Below are 23,339 nucleotides of genomic sequence, written 5' to 3'. Positions count from 1 at the left end.
AAATGCCAGTAACGAAATTACAGAGAGCAAAGGAAAAAAGAGGCGTGAAATGAGGCTGAAGAGGTAGGCAAGGAAGTATCTCAATCACCAGCTGAATATGGAGAAAGAATTAAGAGTGTAGCAGCACAAGCAAGAACTGAAGGTGGCTTGAACTTGGATGGCAATAGAGATGATGAGATGAATGGAATTGAGATTTACTTTGGAGGGAAAATTGGCAGAATCTGTAATTGACTTGGTGTGTGGAGCAGTTTGCGGGGGGGAAGCACTAAGCATGCTCTTCAGGTTGTTGGCATGAAAACTGTTGGATAGTAGTATCATTCACTGAGATGGGTAACAACAGAGGAAGAAAAGGTTAGAGGGAGGTTGAGCACAATCTTAGTTTACTTTAGGATATATTGATTTTGAGGTGTTTATGAGACAATGAAGTGGAAATAGTGAGTAGTCTGTTGGACACTCAGATTTGAACCTTAGAAGAATCACCTGAGCTAGAGTATAAAACTGAAAGTTGTCAGTATGGTATTTCAGCATAGGACTGAATGAAATGACCTAGGGAGAAAGCAGAATTCTAGAGAATTAGGCTAGAACTGAGCCCTGAAAAACTAAAATATTTAAAGATCAGGAGATTAAACAGGAGCAACCAGCATATAGGAGGAAAAGAAATGTGATAGGAGCCAAGGGAAGAAAACATTTTTTTAGGGGACAGTGGTTCCCTATATCAAATACTGATTTGAGAACTGAATTTGAGGCTGTACAACATAGTGGTGACCTTGTTGCTAAATATGAACCTACAAAATGGCATTACGAGTTATGAGAAAACTAGAAGCCAAACTGGAGTGAGTTAAGGAGTAAATGCTAGAACTAGAACATGGAGGGCCCAGGATTCTACTTTGTGGGCAATGGGGAACTGCGAAAATTCTGAAGGAGAATACCATGATCTGAACTATGCTTTACAAAGATAACTCTAGCAAGACTAAGAACAGATTGGAAAAGGATGCTAAGAAAATGGTTAGTTAGAAGGCTTCTTTAGGAGTCCATGGAAATAAAAGATACAATAAAAAAGGAAAAGTTGAGTTGTTACCTTGCTGTTGGAAAAGGAGTTTGAGGATGATGACACCTTTTCTGGACTCCTGGATTTTTCTGCTTTCCCAGTCTTCTCTGTAGGATCCCTACTGTCATTTGAAGACTTCTGAGATTTATCCAAAATGTTAATTCCCAAGATCTGAGCCACTTTGTCCAGTTCAGACTGCTTTTTTTCTGCCTCTTCTGCTTCTTGTCGAAGTTCTGCAATGTCCTTCATAATGTTATCCTGAAGCCGACTCACCTCTACCAGGAGTGGGTCTTTGTGACCATCCTTCTCCCTTCGTTTCTTACGCAGCATTTCCCCTGAGTAGTCAAATGTCAACAGAAAGAAGCACTAGGAAAGTTAACAAGTCATATTTCAGTCATAAGTACTAATTCTCAAGACTTTATGGTCACAAAATCTTTCTCCATAAAACATTCTAAAAGCAGGTGAGACTTGCCTTCCACATGGGCTGGTTTAGTTGAAGCTCCTATGGAGGTAAAGTGATTGAGTGATTACATTATTTCTTATGTAAGGGTTATTAACTAAGCACCTATGGATAGGTTTCAGGGAGGCACCGCATGAATCCCTAAAAGGGTATATACAAGTTTGTGTGCATGTGTGACTATGAATCCTGTGGCTGTCCTCTTCAGAGAACTAAAGAATTACTCAGAGGGCAAAAAACATTCAGTCACATATTTGACTTTACCTGATTTAACGACCCTTCACCAATACCTCCATTGAGTTTTAGGTTTTGCCTCAAGCTCACCTAATGTTATCTCCTATTCCAAATTGCAGGTCCTCATGAATTAATTCTCACAGGATTAATAACTAAGTTTCTCATCCTTAAACAGCCCAAACCCAAACAGAAGAAATTATATATTCTCCCACTTCTACTCTTCCATGCTATCACCAAGCTGTAATATAGAAGCCTTGCTATGTTCTTAGTGTATGTGAATTCCTAAAAGCATAGATGAAGAGGTGGAATCAATAGAGGCATCATGGAGCATCTTCTTGTGCCAAAAAGGAAGTACTCAAAAAATGATGGACACAGGAGTCAACTTAAAGGGGGTCTTACTGACCAAATCTGGGGCAATTTGAGCATGAAGATAAATAATAATAGTAAAATATTATTACCTATTAAGAATCCATGAGTTCATACTGTTATAAATGGACAGATAAATGGGGGAGGAGGTGTGGGTGGAAAGCTCCTCCTCATAGTAGAAAGCCAACTAATTAACGAAGATGGAATGATGAAATTAGAAAATTACTATTTAACAACCATCATAATAATAACTGATTTGGGCAAGGATCATCAATGAATGCTAAAACTAGTGGGCCAAAATTTGAGGAGTAACTGAATATTTACATAGTCTCAAAGTATCTTCCCTATAAGATACTTATTAACTGAAAAGGGTAAAATAGTAACCTTACAGTGGAGAAACTTGGCAGACGTCACCTTAACCAAATGATCAAAGTTGACAACACCAGTATGGGACAAATCAACACCTGATATGAACTTAGCATCACTTCTGTGATGTTCCTGCCAAAAATGCATAACCTGAATTTAATCATAAGGACACATCAGACAAACCAAAATTAAAGGACATTCTACAAAACATGTGACCTCTTCTGGAGATTCGCGAACTACTACAGATTAAAGGAGACTAAAAGAACATGACAACTGAATGCAATGTGTAATCTTTCATTTTCTTTTGCTTCAGGACATCATTGGGACAACTGATGAAATATGAGTAAGATCAGTAGACTAGTATATTACTGTTAATTTTCTAATTTTGATAAGCATACTGTGGTTATCCAAGGGAATTCTTTGTTGTTAGAAGACACACACTTAAGTGTTTAGGAGTAAAGGAATACATATCTACAACTTACTCTTAAACAGTTCAGGAAAAATATACACATATGCACAAACACAACTGAGAGAGAAAAATGGATAAGGCAAATATAGTAAAATGTTAATAATCATGGAACCTGAGAATTCTTTACACCATTAATGCAACTTTTCTATAAGTCTAATTATATCAAAAATTGTTTGAAAGTGAAGCTTCAGTGTCAATGAACTGTCTGAGAATCCCCAAAGCTCTCCATTTGGGTCTCCTACTAAAGTTACAAAAGGCAGTCATGCAAAGAAGTGTCTGATACCTTGTTGTTTATGAAGCCGCTCCAACTCGGTCCTGAGATAGTACATCTTCTTCTGGCGAGCTTCCCGGTCACTCTTCAGCTTTTCCCTCTCTTCAATAACCTGCAAAGTACAAAATGGTAAGAGATCCTTTAGCCTCCAACATCCCTTTTCTATTGTTCTTTTCCATAAACCTTCACACTAGATAATATCTGAATGCAAGAATCCAAATGCCTGCACACAGAGGCTCTGACTTTATAGTGAAGGTGATATTTCATTCCAATCCAAGTGCCAGAATAGAATTATCCTTTCCAGAACTGTACTGACCGGAAAGTACTTTTTTCATACAGGAAGAACTACACTATTAGATAGTAGTTCTGAGCCCAAAAGGAGCCATCAAGAAGGGAACTAATATGTGTTACCGGATGAAGCACTGTGTTAGCTGCATTACATATATCATCTTATTTAGTCATGAAACTATCTGTTTCACGGTAAGAAAATTGAGGTTGCAAAAGACTAAGTAACATACCAAAAGATCATATAGTAAGATGGTTTAAAATCCAGCTACGCATGCCCTAAAGCCCTGATCTTTCAACTGTATTACTATCACCAAATGGACAAACAAATATGGCTTGTCTATATAAGGAGCTCATGTGAAAAATCTGTGTATTGTCAGCCCTGACTTAAGTACTAGGTTTTTAAACGTAAAGGGAAAGCACTAGTCTCCAGACAGTGTTTCTGCAGTCTTAGGTTTTGTTGTATGGAACGTATCTTCCTATTTACCAAAAGACTTAAAAAAAAAAAACCAAAAGACTGAGGTTCAGGGCACCCAAGTACCATGGAAAATTAAGAGGTGTTTTTTGTCTTCTCAAGGATTAGCTAAATTTCTGTTCAACTGGAAAAAAAATGAGATTAGGCCTACAATTTTGCCTTTTCTACTTTTCTCCTCAGGTCTTAATTATTTTATTAGCAAACCAAATTTACACATATTACAATTTTATCATCCTTAGGTCACCTTGTTTAACAAAATGAGTTTTTAGTTATTAAGGACCTGTAAAATTAACAGTACATATTAATTTTTCTATTCGAAATTCTTCTAATTTTATTAGCAAACCAAATTTACACATATTACAATTTTATCATCCTTAGGTCACCTTGTTTAACAAAATGAGTTTTTAGTTATTAAGGACCTGTAAAATTAACAGTACATATTAATTTTTCTATTCAAAATTCTTCTATTCTGTATTCCTCATCCCTACATAATTTTTACCTACTGCTCTAAAGCATCTAGAATTATTATATCTTTACCCCAGCCACTGCTCCCTTTCTATAGCCTGGGAACCCGATGAACAGTATAAAAACTACTTTTTTAAAAAAAGTATAAAAACTATTTTTGACACTATAAAAACTACTTTAAAAAAAAAGTATCAAAAAATATTATTATTCCTGGACTCTAAGTTAAACCAGAATAAGCAAAGCTTACTTCTTGGTTTAATTACCAAGCAACAACTAGTTATTAGTTTTTAAACCCCATAATCACTACAGGAAAAAGATCCAAAACTCACTGGGATGAAACATAGATTTCCTGATTTCTCTTTCACCCAGCCCAATTTTGGTTCCTCTCTCCCTGATGAGGTCATATTAAAGACTTCAAGGTTCCCAGCTCCTACCCATAGGGTCCTAAGGCTGATAATTCAGATCGAGAAATAAACTTAAAAAAGAAGTCTAGCAATCACAGTGGGACTTACGGCCAGACTTTAGTCCAAATGAGAAAACATAAAAGAAAAAATTATGGTAAGACAGCAGTCTCTGAAGACTGCCTTGGGCCTTGCAAATTTTCAGCTCCCTCTAAAAGATAAAAATTTATGTTAAAATAGAAGATTCAGGCACAGGATGCCCAAAGCTAATATTCACCTTCTGTTTCTGGGAAGCACGGTTCTTCTCATCCGAGATCTTCTCTGGATTATATCTTATGAGTGATGGGATGGACACATGGACAGGCACTTGGGCAGGAGGAATTGAGCCCAGCACTGACTCCTCCTGCTTGGGCTCATCAGGAGTCACAGTGGGGATCACACGGAGATTGGGACGGCTACGGGTAGCTTGTTTGGTAACTGGCATTATCCTGTGTGGTTCAGGTAGAGGGTGGTTTGAAGGTTGGGAGGCAGGGTACATGGGCCACCTTGAAGCTGCATATGCCATGTAGTGCCTATAGGCATCAAAGGAAGCAGGGGGAATGGCAGGTCCCTGGTAGTTTGGAGGTATCCGAGCTGCAGCAAACTGAGAGGCCCTTGGCATATGAAACTGAGATAAAGAAGCAGGGTGTGGAAGTCTAATTGGGGCAGATGGGGCTGATGGCAACATGCACCTGACTGCAACAGATGACTGAAACCCACTGCCAACCACCTCAGGTCCTGCAATATGACCCATTGGATGGTCAGACTTTAGGAACGGGGGGCTGTTTTTTGTGAGCAGGTAAGGATCCACAGGGGAGACTGGGTGTGGATGGGATACCTCTGGGGAGTGGGTATTGCTATGGTGTGCCTCTCCACTCTCCAGTCTGTGAGGATCTGCAGAGCGCCGATCAGCTGAGAAACGGCGGTCAACTGAGGAACAGCGGTCTGCTGAAAAGTGCCGGTCAACAGAGGAACGGCGGTCAGCAGAGGAACGTGATGGCTTCTTGCCATGAAGTCGTTCCTGGGTGCGTGCAGCCAGTTTACTAATCTCTGCTACTCCAATATCCAGCCCTATGGTCTTGAGCAAGTCATGAATCTTTGCATATTCTGGACTGGTCTCTTCTATGGATTCTAGCTTTACAGCTGGAGCTGAAGAGGGTAGGGAGCTTCCCTTCTGCCTCATAACTTCACTTTCAGAGCCCCCAAGGGGCTTTGGTGGAGATTCTGCCTTTAAATCCTCTTCTTCATCCCCATAGAGAAATTTCTCCTCATCCTCAATGTCAGGGAAGCTACGTCGCCTCTTTTCCTGTGTACTGGTAGAATCTGCTAACATGCTCAGAATGCAGGAGAAACCACTGCCATCCTGGCTAGCTCTCTCATGAGGAAGCAAGAAGTCTGTGTGTCGCTCTGGTCCCTCAGCCTTCATATCCAATTTTTCCTCGTGGCACAGAAAACTTCCAAACTGCTCTCTGAGGGGACTGCTGTCTTTGGGTATCCCAGAGAGGGGGCCCCATTGGTAGAGGTTGCCCTGAGATTCCTTCAGGGTAGTCTCTACCACAGTTCCCTTGTTGTTTTCAACCTCTGAGGCAAAAGCAGCAATAGCACCACTTAGTGGAAGAGATGAGTGTCCAGAGTAAAGGGAGTGATCCTGGCTGGAGCTGGTACTGCTGGAAAAACTCTCAAGCTGCAAAGACAAACATAACTGAATTAGCCTCTATGCAGAATCTCAGAAAACTAGTAATTGAGATAAATACATAAATACTTTGCTCTTCTTGAATTAATAGGGAAAAGATAAATGTGGATGAAAGGGAGGTCCTTAGCCAGGTTCAAGATTTGGGTTCCCGTTTCTCCAGATGGTTCTGCCATAGCAGGGGGAAACAGAAAAGAAGGCAGATTGAGTCTTCATTTTTGCCCATTTGTTGTAGTCTTTATCAAGGAATTTGAATTCAAAAGGACTTTAGAGATGCCCTAGCTTACTTGCTTTCTTTTTTATGGATCCCTGAAAGAAAAAAACATAAAAGCAGAGCTACTTTGGTTGAAGTAGGGTCAGGAAGCTCTGTTAACCCTAACTGATCGCCTTCCCTTACTTCCCTAAGTGCCCTCAGGCACTTCTTCAGAAACATTTAGCTCCTAAAAGGACAGGTAAAAACAAGTGCTCATGCCTGACCATCTTTTCATAAGTGAGAAAAAAATATCAAGGTCCAGAATGGTTAGGTCACTTATTTAAAAATCACACAGCAAGTTGGTGGTAGAGACGGGTCCAGAATCAGAATCATCTGATTTCTGGTCTACTGTCCTACCACTCATACATTTTTTCTTCTCTTTAAAGAGAGATGAGGAAAATTCAGATCAGCTCCTCCCTTTGCTCTTCAAGCTTCATTTCCAAGAAACCCATATTCAAAGATCCTAAAGGACTATCCAATTTAGAGGCGGAAAAAAAAAACCTTTAATAGATACTCTCCAAAATGTCTGTTTAGAAAGCCTAATACATGACAGTAGAAGCCCTCTACTGTTGCATTATGAAGCCTACAGTTTCCTTTGGAGAGTCCTGGAAGGTACGGCTCATAGGCATAACAATGTTGGTCCAACACATATTCCAAAGATACCTTAGGGACACAGCCCCCAGGAAAGTAACTAGGCTTTAAAATATTACAGGGACTAGCAAGAGACCCTAGAAGAAATGCAGCATAGACCTGCATGGAAGGCTCCATGTCCACCTCAATCCGCTTTTTCAGAATTGACTTCTTGGGCATCACAGATACTTCCTCTGGCCGATGTAAAGAATATCCTGGCTCCGATGCTGTTAGGACACCTGACAATCCAGGGATGGGACAGCTAGTGCCACCACCATCAACTCCCACCAGTTCCTGACTCAAGCTCCTACTTCGTTCCTCCTCTTCCTCTCGTTTTCGCCTGGCAAGGTCCAGCTCTCGAAACTCAGGGTCTAAAAACCTAGGACTCGGGCTCCGTCTACGCTGTCGATAGTTGCGGGCCCCCGATGTAAAACTTGTGTGATCACCTCCCATGCTGTGTATCTTCTCTGTGTCATCATAACGGGGCCGTTTGGCCTCCCGGCTCCTTTCCTCAGGTCGTATAGAGTAGGAGCCTTTGAGTTTGTCTCTATTCCGTTCTGTTCCCCGCAACAGCTCATCATGACAACTGACATGGGGACTATAATCAGACCGATGCAGGAAAGTTTCTCTTGCTCGGTAGTCCTCATCAAGTTGTCCCAGGAAGGGACTGAGAGGTGCCTCCTCCCGGGAAATATATCGTTCAAGACCTCGAGAGCACTGGGAGCTTCGAGTGAAGACAGAATCATCAGTCAGGTCATCCCTGAGAAAAGAGACAAGCATCACTGAATATAATGGACTTGGAAAGAGCAAGACCAGACAAGGCTAAGAGACTGACATCTGGCAAGGGGGCTGTAGAATGCTTAGAACAAAAGACAATAATCATGAAGTCCAAGAACAAATCTATGTATATACATGGAATACTTCTTCTCCCTTTCCCCAGGGCACAAGCAGCTGGAGCCTCTAACCAAAGATACTACTAATGTATCTAGACAGAATTCTTAGGCTAATCTCTCTGATTAGACTTTGGGGATGAATAGTATCATGCTAGGGTCTGGGAGACACAAAAACACCACTACCAGACTACAAAGAGACATGGGTTACCCAACTTCACACTAGCTAAATTCTAGCTCTTTGCTACTGAAACTGTGGTCTGAATCAGCAACATCAGTATTACCCAGGAAGTTTTTAGAAATGCAGGTTCTCAGGTTCCACTCAGGCCTACTGAATCAGAATCTGCATTTTAACAAGCCCTCCCGGTGATCTGTATGCACTTTAAAATTTGAGAAACACCAGTTCAGATCAATGATTTTCAAGCTGTGTTCCACAGAGATTCTGAAGAGTGCTCAGGAGCTGCCTAAAGGAAGGAGGTTAAGAGCCTGCATGGCTCTGGGCCTTCCACCTCACTGAAATCATACTGGTCCCAACTTTATCTGTTTATATAATAAAGTTCTATATAATATTTCCTTTGGGAAAAAAGAGTTTCACTGTGGGGAAAAAGTTTTTTTTAACCATTGATCTATCCAATTGGCATGATTTTCTCATAAGTTTTAGAAGGTTCTCCAATGCTTTGTTTTGCTGGCTCATATATTAAATACCATAAAACTCCCTCACAGCCTGTTTGTTACCCTCTTTCCTGCCTTGCCTGGATATCCACAAGCACTCTGCTAATCTTTGGCCCAGAAAGAGTATGTGATGGTTTATCTCACTATATATTTTTATTTTATAGAAATAAAAAGGTCTTAGACTTTCATGGCATGAAGGTAAAAATACAGGATTGGACATCTGTCCTTTTAGCGCAGATCTCTATATCACACACAATATCCTAATCTTTTTGGGCACTATGGTCAGAGTTTCTATTGCCCCCTAAAAGCTTCTGACTTAAATCACAGATAGAAATAAAGATCCCCTAGCACTTTAAGCATACCACTTTGAAAAACTTACATGTCACTCACACTTCAGAGTGAATTACTGTTCAGAGGATGGTAATTATTGCTGTCTTCTACATGCTAGTAGCTACTTCTGTTTTTTTGTGAGTTTTGAGAAATGACTTTTCTTTTTTTTTATAGTTGTTTTCCTATTTCTGGGACTAAGTAGAACATCAAAGAGTTGCTTTTTCTCATTCGCCAGCCCAGTCTTTGTTCAGTTTTAGACCTGGGTAACAGCTATAAATAACTTTATGAAAGACTATAAAGGATAAACTTTATCACCTCCTCTATAAGCATGCCACATATGGGAATTGAGGTTCCTGTTATTCACCTCCTCCCTAAGAATTTGGGGAATTCTGAGGCCCCAATGTACTATGAAATAATAGGAAAGAATGAGAATGACCAAGGATGATCTCCGAAATTGAACGTAACTAGAGTAAAACATTTTACTCTGTAGGTTTGTCAGCCACGAAGACATCTATTTCCAGGGAGGAACATCCATGAGTTGAGTCACTGCACTGCCAAAACACCATCTACCATACATAGTCTCTGATCACATTAGTGTAGAGGAAAATCACAGGCTCCATGGGTAGTGGAAAGTGCATCCATGCTCCCACATTCTGCTCCTCACCAGGACTCTTACATGTCTCCACCAAGCAACATACTAGCCCAAGATCTAATCCAACATTAAATATCAAGAAGCTAGAAATAATGAAATGGCTCTCAGAAAGACTCACTTTAAACTTGCAATCTCCAGCAAAAGGAGGCAAAAAACAATGAAAGAAGGAATAGAAACAGTTAAAAGAATGAGCTATCATGTAAATACAGGCAGAAATCAGGTTGATTAGAAGCTCACGTCCTCCTTCCCCAGTTCTCCCAAAGGATAAGAAAGAGAATTGGCTGCAATAAAAGTAAGTCCTAAAAAGGGCCCCGATCCCCTGCAGCTCAGAATAGTCCACTGACAAACTCTCTCTGAAAGCTTTGGTTAAGTCCAACTCTTTTCTAAAATAAAATCTACTTAAAAAATTGATTGTTCAATGTAGGGATGGGTACATGGAGGCTCAGTGTACTATTCTACTTTTTCTGTGTTTACAAATTCCATTAAAGAAATTAAAAAAACATATAATATACATCCACATAAGTTTGTACACCAATGTTCATAGAAGCATTATTCATAATAGCTAAAAAGCAGAAACAACTAAAATGTTATCCATCCATCACTGATGAATAAACAAAACACATAAAATGAAATTATTATCAGCAATAAAAAAGGAATGACGCACTGTTACATGAAAGAAAAAAAAGGAATGACGCACTGTTATATGAAAAAACGTGAATCTTGAAAACATATGTTAAGCGAAAGAAGCCAGTCACCAAAGGACCACACGTTGTATGATTCTATTTCTATGAAATGGCCAGCATAGGTAAATCTATAGAGATAGAAAGTGGATTAGTAATAGGCTTGGGGCGGGCGGTGAGACTAATAGCTAAGGATAAGGTAATAAAAATAAAACTGATCACAGTGGTAGATGTACAACTCTATGAATATACTAAAAGTCACTGAACTGTACACTCTAAATGAGTGAATTGTATGGTACGTGAATTATGGCTAAATAAAGCTGCTTAAAATGTATATAAGGAAAAAAAAAGGTCCTCCAGAACCCAAACTTCCCATTATTTTCCTCTGCTGAATCCCCAAAATGCCTGAAGAAAGTTGTTTGCTTCTGTCTGTTCCCTAAGGCAAATCAGAGGGAAAAAATTCTACTCCCTCAACCTACGTCAGGGCAAGGAGGAGTTAGGAGATGAGAATTCCATGAATGGAACGTATAATGTGCGTAGTACTTTGATAAACAAGGGAAATCAACCTCACATCCACAAGTTTTTAGAAGCTAAGAGTCTTCATACAACATGTTCACGTTCCCTTTTCAGAGTAAGTTACAATCGTACACACAGAGCTGCCATGGTGAGGAGACTGACAACCCTTGATTTGGCTATAACCCAAACCAGGTATTAACATTTAACAAATTCAACATGGGAAGAGAAAGAATAGAGGGTCTCAGGAAAAAAATAAACACACACCTACATACAAAGGATGGAAATGGCTCATTTCATCAACTGAACAGTGGACTCACAGTCGAGAAGACATCTTGAGAGTGCCAACATTCCTATGGCCTGGTTTTAGCCGACAGTTATTATCCACACAAACTATATTGAGCAAGAGTGCTGGGGGCAAAAAGTCTAAAGAATGGCCTGGGACCTCCTTTTAGAGTCTTAATCTCACTTTCTCTAAAATAAATTTGTCTCTCTGAAACAGTATTCGTGAAAGAAGATTACAACCTCAAACATCCTAAGAGGAAATTTTTAATTTTTATAACTTAAACAGACAATTGGCTATCTGAAGCACACATGCATAACAAAGTTTATGGGAAAGTGAGGTGATACCCAGAACTAACAAGAGGAAATGCTAAAGTTACCTCAAAACCTCAGCAAGGAAGGAAGAGAATCACACCATGCACCACCTACTCAATCATCTCCCAAAATAGAAGCAGCCAGAAACGCAAGAGCTGTTGCCTCAATTAATAGTTACACACCTTGAAACTCAGAAGTTTCACTGTTATGTGACTGTCCCGCTTTGCTTCACTACATTGAATAGCCACTGAAGCTTTGAAGTAAATATTACCAAAGGGCAGCAGTGGTCCTCAGATTTCCTGCCCAGCTGTCCCCAACCTGCCTGCCTATACTCTGTGCACTACTGTATGGACAATCTCAGTTTGAAAGAACATTATATTGATTTATTGGTACTGCTAAACATTTGTGAAAACTCCTAGTGTACTGGGCAGAGACCATTAATAGACATGGTTCTCAGCTCTCAGAAAGAGTGCCTTCCCTGTACTCCCATCCTTACTCTTTTATGAGGTGAAAAACACCTAATGTGATTATTTACTTCCCAGATATACCTAAGTTCCTAGTACCTGAGATCTATATTTAATACTATGGAGTATTAAATGCCCTTCCTCAGCCCTCAGTGGTTGTAAAGTAGTAACTAAAATTAAACATTTTAGGGACTTCCCTGGAGGTCCAGTGGTTAAGACTCTGCGTTTCCAATGCAAGGGGCACGGGTTCGATCCTTGGTCGGGGAAACTAAGATCCCACATACCACACGACGCAGCCGAGAAAATATAAAAAAGAAAACACACATTTTAAAAGATCTCTCACTTTCTATTAATGTGTATATGTTTCATATATAGATAGGTAGATATAGATATATCATGAATTTAGCTAAACCTTTTCTTTTTCATTCATTAATTTATTTATTTTTGGCTGTGTTGGGTCTTTGTTGCTACATGCGGGTTTTCTCCGGTTGCGTCGAGCGGGGGCTACTCTTTGTTGCGGTGTGCAGGCTTCTCATTGCAGTGGCTTCTCTTGTTGCGGAGCAGGGCTCTAGGCGCACAGACTTCAGCAGTTGCAGCACATGGGCTCAGTAGTTGTGGCTTGCGAGCTCTAGAGCACAGGCTCAGTAGTTGTGGCACACGGGCTTAGTTGCTCCGCAGCATGTGGAATCTTCCCGGGCCAGGGCTCGAACCCGTGTCCCCTGCATTGGTAGGCGGATTCTTAACCTCTGCACCACCAGGGAAGTCCTACATAATTCTTTCAGAGTCTACCCCATTGAAAAACCCTTTTCCAATGTTATACTTTGTACTGGATGCAGGGTATAACTTCAGTGCTGTCGCCACCCTTTCAAATACATCATTCAGAAAACAGCAACATTTCTAACTTCAAGCACTACTATGGTGTGTGCCCTGTCTCCGATGAAGCCTACCTGTCCACATCCTCCAGATTATCCGCTGGTGACCCCAGTCGATCACTAAGCCGCCGCCGTTCTGGTATGCCAACACAGAAGTGGTCATTGCCAACAGTGATCCTTAAGCTCTGTTCCAAAGAAGAGTCAGAACGCAGACCAGGAGAGCGTCTCTACAAAAGTAAAAAATAACACAATAAGTAGTCAATAAGGTCAAGATATCTCTACATTCAAAAATGTTCTCCTCCCTAGTCACAAAGTTGTGGTCCTACAAGGTGTGAAATGGCTACGGTAAGATTCTACTCCAAAAATAAAGGACTTTAAAAAAATTATCATTTTTCTTAGATGAAAGTCCATGCTTCCAACCCTCCTAATCAGTGACCTCTTATTCTTTAATTTCCTGGTACCAGGCATGGGGCTAGAGGAGTGAATTAAGCCTGCTGCCAGAACCTATACATTTCCAGTAAAGGAGGCAAGCCAAAAACAGGTTTAAAAAAAAAATAAAGCACTTCTGATAGCAGTATAAAGTCATTAAAACACAATAACATGAAAGAGATTGGGGAAAAGAAGCTATTTCAGATAAGCTGGTTAGAGGAGGCTTTCTGAGGTGATACTACTTAATTTGAAGCCTGAATGATGAGATGTCAGCCTTGCAAAGAACAGATGGAAGATGTTTCAGGCAAAAAGAACATGCTCTGTAATGAGCTTAGCATGTTTTGGGCAACAGAAAGGTGGCCAGTGTGACTGCAGCAAAGTGATAGGAGAAGAGAGTCAGAAGTCACAGTTAGGGAACTTGGTTTTTATTCCTAGTATAACAAGCCACAGAAGGGTTTCAAGCAGGGGAGTGATATGATCTAACTACATTACTTCCTCCAGATGCTCATATTGTCCATAACCCTCATCTTCTTCAGGTCTTTATTAAAAAGTCACCTTCCCAGAAGGCCTTCTCTGGCTACCCTATCAAAAATTATAACTCCCTTCTGTTTTCTTTTTCTCTTAGCACTTAATCATATTTAACATGCCAAAACTTTTTACTTCTCTTATTTATTATCCGACTCCTGCTGTTACAATATAAGTTCTATGAGGGCAGGGGTTTTTGACAGGTTTGTTCAGTATTGTATCCCCAGTGCCCAGAACAGCATGGTAAATGTTCAATAAATACTTCTCAAATGTATAAAATGAAGGTCTTTAAAAATCATTTTGATTGCTGGGTACAGAAAAAACTGGATGGTAACAAGAGTGTAAAGGAGACTAATGTAATAACCTGGGCAAGAGGTCATAGGGTTTAGACTAGAGTGATGGCAGCAGGACAGTCTGGAGGATGTATTTTGGAGGTACAGCTGACAGGTTAGATAGATGAAGTTATTCTTACGGATTGGGAGAAGGGAGATGTTCACTGTTTCTGGCTGAGCAATGGGTGATGTCATTTACTGAGACGGAAAAGACTGGAGCAAATAGGTTTTGCGTTGGAGAAGAAAGGGGAGGTTATACAAACTAGTAGTTTTCTGTCTTCCTTACTTTCTCTGTAGTGACTAACATTCAGACTATACATGCTCAGCTATGAAAATCTTAACACAGTGACAAGTCAACTCATCTATGACCAGAGTACCCAGATACTGTTAGAAAGCCACTCAGTAAGACAGAAACTTTGTCACGGGGTGGGTTTTTTTTGGTTTGTTTTTTAAAGATTGGTGAACTGATAATAAAAACAAATTCCAAAACACCAGATTCTGCCAGGAGGCTCTACTAGCAAGGTGGTTATGGTGAGAAGTCAATATTACGTCTAAACTAAACTTCTTAACCTCATGCTCTGTCCCTTTAGCAGGGAAACATAACAGTTAAAATCAGGGTGTTGGGAACCAGGCAGAGATGAACTGAATCACACTCCACCACTTCTTAGCTGCGTGGCCTTGATCAAGTTACTTAAACCTCTCTGAGTTCCTCAGTTGTTAGATGAGGAACCCTCACCTCAAACGGTCGTTAATGTTCAAAGAGAACGTGTAAAGTGAAGGGCTAAGCATCATTCCTGCCACATAACTAGGTAGCTATTACAGCAACAGCTATTACAATAACTGTGGGTACCCACACTTCGATTTCGGAGGCACAGCTCTAACTTAGAGAGCTAACAGTTTACACTCTCGGTGTCTACCCTGGAACTGTGTAAGCCACCCTAACTCGCCACAAAGACATTTCAGCCATTCCAAGATCCAGGGCGCAGCTCAGGTCTAGGGGATACAAAACCACGGAACTCTGAGGACACCAACTATTGAAAAAGTATCAGGCACACGGCTTGGAGAAGATTCCCCTTGCCCCGGCAAACTTTTCCACACCTCACCCAGAGTGAGAGAATCAACCTATTGCCAGGAAATGCAGCACTGCCTCCCGACCCGGCGCCCGGGCGCGTCCCGAGTCCGTTATTGTGCAAATGAAGCTCCATGGGCTGACCGGGAACCTCCTGGTTTGGGCGTCGCTGAGGAGGCCGGGGGGGATGGATGGCCTTCGATGTGGGGACCCCGGCCTGGAGGCCTCGGGTCGCCCGGGCTGAGGGCGTTTCTGGAAGCGGGAACCCCGGGCGAGAGGACTGCAGTAGAAAGGGAGTCCGGGTCGAGGGGGTGGGATTACCCGGCTGCCGCTGTCGCCTGGATGGTCTCCGCGGCCGTCCCGGGCGAAATCGGCGCGAGACTCCCCCCGGCTGCTCCCTCGGAAACCGGCCGAGCCTGGCGGGAAGAGTCGTCGGCCCCGCGGCGGCGGCGGAGACGGGGAGCCGCGACGGGCCCGCGGCGGGGACGGGGAGAGGCGACGACCCCGCGGCGGGGACGGCGAGGCCCGGCGGCCGCGGGGCGGAGACGGGGAGCCGCGGCGACCCCGCGGAGGGGACGGCGAGGCCCGGCGGCCGCGGTGCCCTGAGGGCGAGCGGGGTCGGCGAGCCGGTGTCCGCGACGAGGAGGAGCCGGAGGACGGCGGCGATGTGCGGCGAGACGGGCCTGAAGAGGAGCCGGAGCTGCGGCCGGTGCGCGGGCCGCCCCCGCCGCTCTCTTTAGGCCGGTGCGAAGAGACGGAGGAGCGGGCGCCGCTGCGGTACATGGCTCCGGCAGCCGCGGCCACGGCGGCAGCTCCGACCGGGGGCGCCCTGGACGCGGGCCCCCAGCGCGCCACCGCAGCTGCAGCCCGGGCCGCCACAGCCGCCGCGCACCGCCCCCGCACCCAGAGCAGCCCCCTCCCCGCCGCCCCGCGCCGCCCCTGGGGCCCGGCCAAGCGCGCCTCCGCGGCCGCGGCTGGCGGTTGGAGGGCGCGAGCACGCGCCCGACACACCCCCCCCCGCCCTCCGGGGCTCCCCGCTCCTCCACTCAGGGAGCGGCCACAGGAGCCAGAAGTGGGGAGGAGCACGGAGGGCGGCGCGGGGCTGGGCGAGGGAAGGCGCGGGAAAGCGCGCGACCTGCTCTCCTCACGCTCCGCCTCCAAGCCGGCAAGATGGCGGCCGCCGAGCCGCCCACTTCCCCTCCCCCGGCGACCACGTGACCCCGAGAGCTCCGCGCCGGTTGGCCCTGGCGGAAGGGAAGGGATTAGCGGGAGTGGAGCCGGGTCTTCCGGGGATGCTCCAGGCCTTGGGACGCTGTGGGCTTCGAGGGAGCGGAAGCATCTTTGCCTTTTCCCTACCCGCAACGGTATTAATTTACGTGGGGACAATAAATGGTTATAAATGATGGGAATATAAATAACCCGCAAAGCGTTAGGTTATGTTGGAAGTTACGCACCTCGGCAAGAGCGACCAAAGAAGTCCCGGATCCCATAGAAGCCGCACGACGGCCAACAGTTTACTTTCCAGTTTGCCTGTTTTCTTAGAGGGTGAAATTGAGGATGGGGAAGTGCGGAATGGGGGCGGATTCGGGAGCGAGAATCAAACTCAAAGCAGGCATCCGAGTAGAATTGTCGCTGTCTAACCCAGAGTACTTACGGGGAAGGTCACTCACCGCTAGGGGTCCACATCGTGACAGATAGGAGGCCTGGATAGTTTTTGCGAGCGATTTGGAGCCCCCAGTCTGTGACTAGAATTTTCCTGGACGCCTGGCTGTAGTGGTAGTCCCCAGTCTCAGGGTCCTGCATGCTAAGTACAAAAGTCAAAAAAAAAAAAAAAAAGATAACACGTAAAAGAAGAAAAGCAATGGTCAAAACCTGAAAAAAAAAAATGCTGACCCTGACCAAGTGAAACTTCAAAATAAAGTAATGGCTTGACAGTTTTCATGTATCAACTAGAAACACAAAACCCAAAATTGGTATGAAAATCAGGTTTGGGATTGCAAAGCAAAGGCAGGACAAAGAAAATATTAATTATAAAAAGTTTCCATTTTGTTTTTCTTTTTTTTTTTTTTGGCCTCTCCTGAGCTTGCAGAATCTTAGTTCCCAGACCAGGGATTGAACCCCGGCCTGGCAGTGAAAGCACGGAGTCCTAACCACTGGACCTCCAGGGAATTCCCCAAGATTTCCATTTCCTAATTTACATTTTTCATATTAAATTTAAAAAGTATCCAGTGTCACATGTTTGTATAATGGCTTTTGCTTATGTCATAGCTCAGTAAAAATAAATTTTTTACAATTTGATTGGTCTCACACTCAGCTTTCTTCACTCAACATTACTTGCTTGCTCCCTCCAGGCATTTGAATTACGAATTCCTGACTTTTGGATTTTGTCGCTTAAGAAGGCCATCGTGTCAAGTTTCTTAATATATTCTTCCATATATTTTGTTAACCCATATTCAGTTTACAAGGAGTTCTTTGTGTGAATCCTCACATAATCCATTAAATTAAGATCTGAGATTATTTTTTACAGATGGATAGCCAATTTTATTTGAAACATGAATTGGGATTATCTGTATACTGGGAAGTCATCGTGAGGAAATGAGTTATCAGCTAATGAATGAACACTGCTAAATACCCATTGTCCACATCTCAATCCAATTCCATTGTTTTCTTTTGACTGTGTAATTTGACAGTAAAGAAAAAAATGTTTAATGTGATTTCTTTGGGAAAAGAAAACTACCAGGATTGATGGTAAAAGTAGAAGAAAGTAAACAATCTGAGAAAGTGATAGCTCTTAACCAGAAAATATGAGTTATGTACAAGGTTTCCAAACAGTCTAAAAACGTATTTCATAATGTGTCCTGTGCAGCAGAGACCTGCAATCAGAGATTCGGATACACCAGCTCAGCAGCATAAAAGGTCTGTCAGAGAAAGGTGACAGCCTCTGTAAGTGAAGCTGCCATGTAAAATGTCATGGAAGTTGATTTTAGTCATCTCTGGGTTGGTGGGATTAGGAGATCTAGGAGACATTACCAGGGCTCACCGATATCTGGGGCTCCTCTCATGCTGGGCACAAAGACAACGCTTCCTTCCCCATTTCAGAAAGGGGAGTCTTATGACTATTTCTAATCACTACAAGCTGTGAATGGAAGCACCTTGTATCACTTCCAGGCAATCAGGAAAGACGAGTTATAAGATGCTCTTCTCTTGCTGTGGCAACAGAGGAAGCTACGTGTTCCAGATGGTGCAGCCTATCAGCCTGGGTCCTGAGTGACTGTGTAGAGCAGAGTACCAATTAAAACTCTGCCAGAGGTGTATACCCTGTCTTTATTAACCTGTATATGAGTTTTGGTTACCCATGCTTTTGGTGGGATCTAAGTAAATATGAAGAAAATGTGAATAGGTATGTGTAGATACTTGGAGTACATACATTCTAAATCAGGGTTAGTTATACTCTGTATCAACTTTTCCTCCTCAATCCTTCTCTAATATTCAATAACTATTTTTATCAAGGGAGCTGGACTCCATGGTATATAATTGGAAAACTGTCTTGCTTCCCCTTCACACCTGCCCTAAACATAACTCAACTCTAAACTTCATTCAAGCTAAAGGATCTCCCTTCGCCCATCTCTTGCCTGCTTCAGGTGTTATGCTTGCTGTGATAAAGGAAGGTGTGCCGAGCTTCTCCACATCCCGGCCTTTACTGCTCAGAGTTTACTCCTCCTCTCCTGCTGGCCAGCTGCTATTTATGAACCCCTCTCCCCCAGGGTTTAGTGAGGAGAAGAAGGGATTAAAGGAAAGGGGTACAGTTTTTTCCAATTGGTGCAGGATACTATTATCTTTGGAAGTTGGTTCCCTATGGACGTGGAGGACTCACAAATGTTGGCTCTTTCTCTCTTGTGTGTGTCACCTCTGTGGGCTTTTTTATGACCCTCTTGCTGGGGCCTAGGCAATGCCGCTCCTCTGGTTGACTGCCTATGACTCCTCTCCCCCCAACTTCTTGGCCTTCTGGAGGTTCATCCCATGTAAAACATATTCTCCTGAGGTCCCTTTCCTCTCTGGGTATCCCTCATGGGAAGGACCCTTTTTAAATGACTCCAAGTTGGTTTCCTTCTAGGTACACTTGGCCCACAGGACAACTCATGCGTCTTTGCCTTGCTGGCAAGGGCAGTGCAGCTCGCTCTCCATGCCACCCACCTTACTCATCATCCCAGGGAAGCCGGTCAGCCAGCACCTTGCATCTGGACTACCTCAGGTGGGAGTTAGAACATTAGTCCCTATGGACTTCCAAACCCCAGGAGATATAAGCCAAACATTCTGAGAGGTGCTAGTGGAGGCCTCTATCTCACTTGTCCCTCCCTAGAATGGCGAGAGAGGAAATATAGAGCTCACAGTTAACTCCCCAACACAATTCTCATTCTCTTGTATTGACTCAGTGTGGATAATTAGTAATGCTGGCAGACTGGTTCACAATCTCTTCCCAGCTCCCTTTGAGGTGGATGGGGGAAGAGGTTACCTGGCATCTATTTGCTTTCTGCTTTTTAGGCCTTTGCAGAAACCTCACAGAAAACAGGGAGAATCTAATTAAACATCCTGTCACAACTCTTGTCTGTCATCAATTCAAGAAACTCTTACTAGACTGATGAAAATGGTAAAATGGCTTAAGGCTTTCACTCACAGACACACACACACACACACACACACACACACACACACACACACCCCATGTAGCAGACATACAGCAATGACAGATAAAACTTGAAAAGGGTAAAGATATCTAAGCTTTAAAACATGAACACCCCTGTGAATTTGCTGAAGCCACAGACCCCCCGGGCTTTGAAAGAAGTCTGGAAGCAAGGGTAGCAGTCAGAGATTTGGCTCCTGTAGATGGAGATATAAGTGCCTCCTAGGAGGTGGGGACAAGGGCCAGGTTTTCAGCTTGAAGCCAAGGACACCCCTGCCCCTACATACATTCGAACAAAACTATTGTCAACCTTCTGCTTGGGGTTATAGCCTTATGGAAAGCTGTGTGCCAAGAGGGTGGGACAAAAATGTTGACAGTCTGTAGATGAGAATTGAGCCTAGGCACTCCCTGCTCGGTGAGTGGAATGGCAATAGTGTGATACCCTATACACCAGTAATAACCAATTAGAAAATATGATATTATGTTAAACATGGTGGATTCGATCCATACATTTGTCACTATTACATCCCTAAACCCCACTAAAGTGCCAGTAAAGGGTTTTGTTTGTCTTTTTTTTTGTTTGTTTGTTTTTTTTTTTTGTTTTGTTTTGTTTGTTTTTTTTTGTTTTTTTTTTGTTTGTCTTTTAAGACATAAATTCATATGTGCAATGTGGAAGTGTGAGAGAGATATTGCCCTGTGGGGTGGAATTTGATCAATGAGAGACATATGTTTAGAAACGTAAATTGCTTGCTAGCACACAAATACTACTACTTGAGCTTCAAATTTCATAAGTTATAGGTTGTCTTCTTTCTGTTTCTTTAGCCCTTTTTATTGTCTAAATGATCATTAAGTATGTGATAAGATGCTAAACTGTCTTAGTTATCAGAGAAATGGAAAAATATACACTGCACATTTACTAGAATAATTAAAATTTAAATGATCGCTAGTACCAGGTGTAAGCAAGGGCATAGAGCCATGGGAACTGTCATACAGGGCTCATGTAAATTATTACTACCACTCTGGAAAACTGTTTGGCAATATTTTTTAAAGTTGAATATATGCACTATGATCCAGCATTTCCTAAAAGTATGCTTATCAGAAATATGCCCATATGTGCATCAAAAAGATACGTACAGAAAAAGTTCTGGAAATGGATAGTGGTGATAGTTGTACAACATCGTGAATGTACTTAATGCCACTGAATTGTGCACTTAAAAATGGTTAAAAGGGTAAATATTATGTATGTTTTAGCACGATAAAAAAGATATACAAAAATGTTCTCATGGCATTATTTATAAAAGTAAAAATTTCAGCTGTAGGATGAATACATTGTAGTAGATTCATACAGTGGAATACCTTATAACAATGAAAAAGAATAGACTATCGCTAGATGCAACAACTATATGAAAACACAGTCCCTGCTCTCATAAAACTTAAGGTCAAGCTGAGAAGACATAAATAAATACAAAATTACAACTGTGATAAGTACAATGAAGAAAGGGCACAGGATGGCCTGAGAACATATAGTAAGGAGATCTGACATGGTCAGAGGGGTTAGGGGGGCTTCCCCGAGAAGTGATGTTTGACTGAGATCTGAAGGTAAGTAGGAGGTAGAAGTGGAGAGTAAAGCCTTCTAGGCACAGGGAACCCCCATCCAGTGTTTCCCTACATTTACCTTTTTCATTGTCTTTGGCTCTGTCCACTCCAACCACCTACTCAGTCTCCACCCATCCTTGCTCCAGGGCTGAGAGGAATCATTTCTTGACACACCTGTAACCCATTCCTGACATAAGGTTTGGGAAGCTCTGCCATATGCAAAGGCCCTGTGGCAGGAGAAACCATAGTGATTTCAAGGACCACACAGAAGGCCAGTGTGACTGGAGGGCAGAGAAAAAGAAGAAAAGTGAGAAAGGGAGCTGAAGATGTAGGTGAAGGTTGATTATGTCCACTATATTTTTAATATTAATCTGTGTTCATGCCTGTGTACATACTATACTTGACTCAACTGCTTAATCCTGTTGTATATTTTTTAAGTCTGATATTAACGAGGGCAACTGGCATAGATGACGGAAATGCTGGCGCATATCCAGACTAGCTCCAGTGTGCAATGACTCCAGCCTTGCACACATTACGCTGGGCCAGGAGAGGGGCAGTTAGCCATCCAGAAAGAATGATATGATGTTCACTCATTTAAGAGTTATTATCTAGAATTGTTGTTTCTTGTTTGTAGGATTATCAGATAAAATACTGTATTTTTATTTACTAAATCTGGCAACCCTATCTATTAGGATTTGGGGGTCTGGAAACCCACTCTTCCTTCTGTCCAGGAAATTGTTAGAATTGATCTATATGCTATGCTTCCTGCTTGTGCTGACATCCTCCTCTATCCTTCAAATAACTAAACTCAGATGCAAAGACCCATGTAGTGATTGCATCTGTTTTTTCATCAGTATAAGCCTACTATTGTATTGGCCGTATAAAGAAATCAGTCATTAACAAAATAAAAACTGGTAGATCAAAGAAGAAATCATAGTGAAAATTAGAAAGCACAAGAACTGAATGACAGAGAGTATACTATATATTGAAACTCATGGGATGACATTTGTCAAAATTCATCAAATGGTACATTTAAGATTTGTTTATTTCATTGTATATAAATTTTACCTTAAAAAATAACCATACATTGCTCAGCAGGCCTGGCCTGGCTTTGGGCCCCAGGCCTCCCAGCTAGGGACTTTGCACCTGTCCCTGCCTGGCAACCTGGGTGTCTGCACAATCCATGGGCAGCAGTGAGGGCCACAGTGACAGATTATCAAGAGGAACAGAGCAACTGGAGGCTCTGGAGTCCATCTATCCTGACTCCTTCAGAGCTTGATTATACATTGATCCAACCCTCCTAACAACTGGTCTTCCAAAATAGAAATGAACTCTCCTGATACCACTTTCTCCTTCAGTAGTGTTTTAGCTAAGTATTATCAGAAAACCCAACCAGCTTCACCATTACTGTGACATCTGAGGCTGGAGAAAATGATGAAACTTTCCAGACTATCCTCAAGTTTACATACAGGGAAAAGCACCCAGATGAAGCTCCCTTCTAGGAAATTCTCTCCCAGGAAAACCTAGAAGATAATGATGTCTCAGACATTTAAAAATTATTAGTATTACAAACAGAGAAAACCTTGGT

General features: G+C 42.6%; 1 protein-coding gene across 8 annotated transcripts in view; it reads right to left on the bottom strand.

Moving 5' to 3' along the window:
* Nucleotides 1-17,815, bottom strand: part of ZNF318 (zinc finger protein 318) — a 38,970-nt gene extending 21,155 nt beyond the window's left edge. For 7 of the 8 annotated variants that reach the window (XR_013830060.1, XR_013830061.1, XR_013830062.1 and 4 more), the window contains exons 1-6: nucleotides 15,796-16,883; nucleotides 13,195-13,346; nucleotides 7,570-8,209; nucleotides 5,115-6,560; nucleotides 3,224-3,323; nucleotides 1,079-1,383 (exon numbers count right to left, since the gene is read on the bottom strand). Coding sequence is in view for 3 of the 8 variants with exons in the window: in XM_079933252.1 (XP_079789378.1) it covers nucleotides 1,079-1,383; nucleotides 3,224-3,323; nucleotides 5,115-6,560; nucleotides 7,570-8,209; nucleotides 13,195-13,346; nucleotides 15,796-16,257 (3,105 nt within the window). In the remaining 5 variants the exon portion in view is untranslated. Of the gene's footprint in view, nucleotides 1-1,078; nucleotides 1,384-3,223; nucleotides 3,324-5,114; nucleotides 6,561-7,569; nucleotides 8,210-13,194; nucleotides 13,347-15,795 lie in introns of all 8 variants that reach the window. The other variant, XM_079933249.1, reaches the window with a different exon arrangement.
* Nucleotides 17,816-23,339: the final 5,524 nt, after the last annotated feature.

The sequence above is a fragment of the Stenella coeruleoalba genome (assembly GCF_951394435.1).
Source record: "Stenella coeruleoalba genome assembly, chromosome: 10".
Taxonomy (NCBI): domain Eukaryota; kingdom Metazoa; phylum Chordata; class Mammalia; order Artiodactyla; family Delphinidae; genus Stenella; species Stenella coeruleoalba.
Note: the sequence above shows the minus strand (reverse complement) of the source record. Positions and strands in the feature narration are given on the sequence as shown.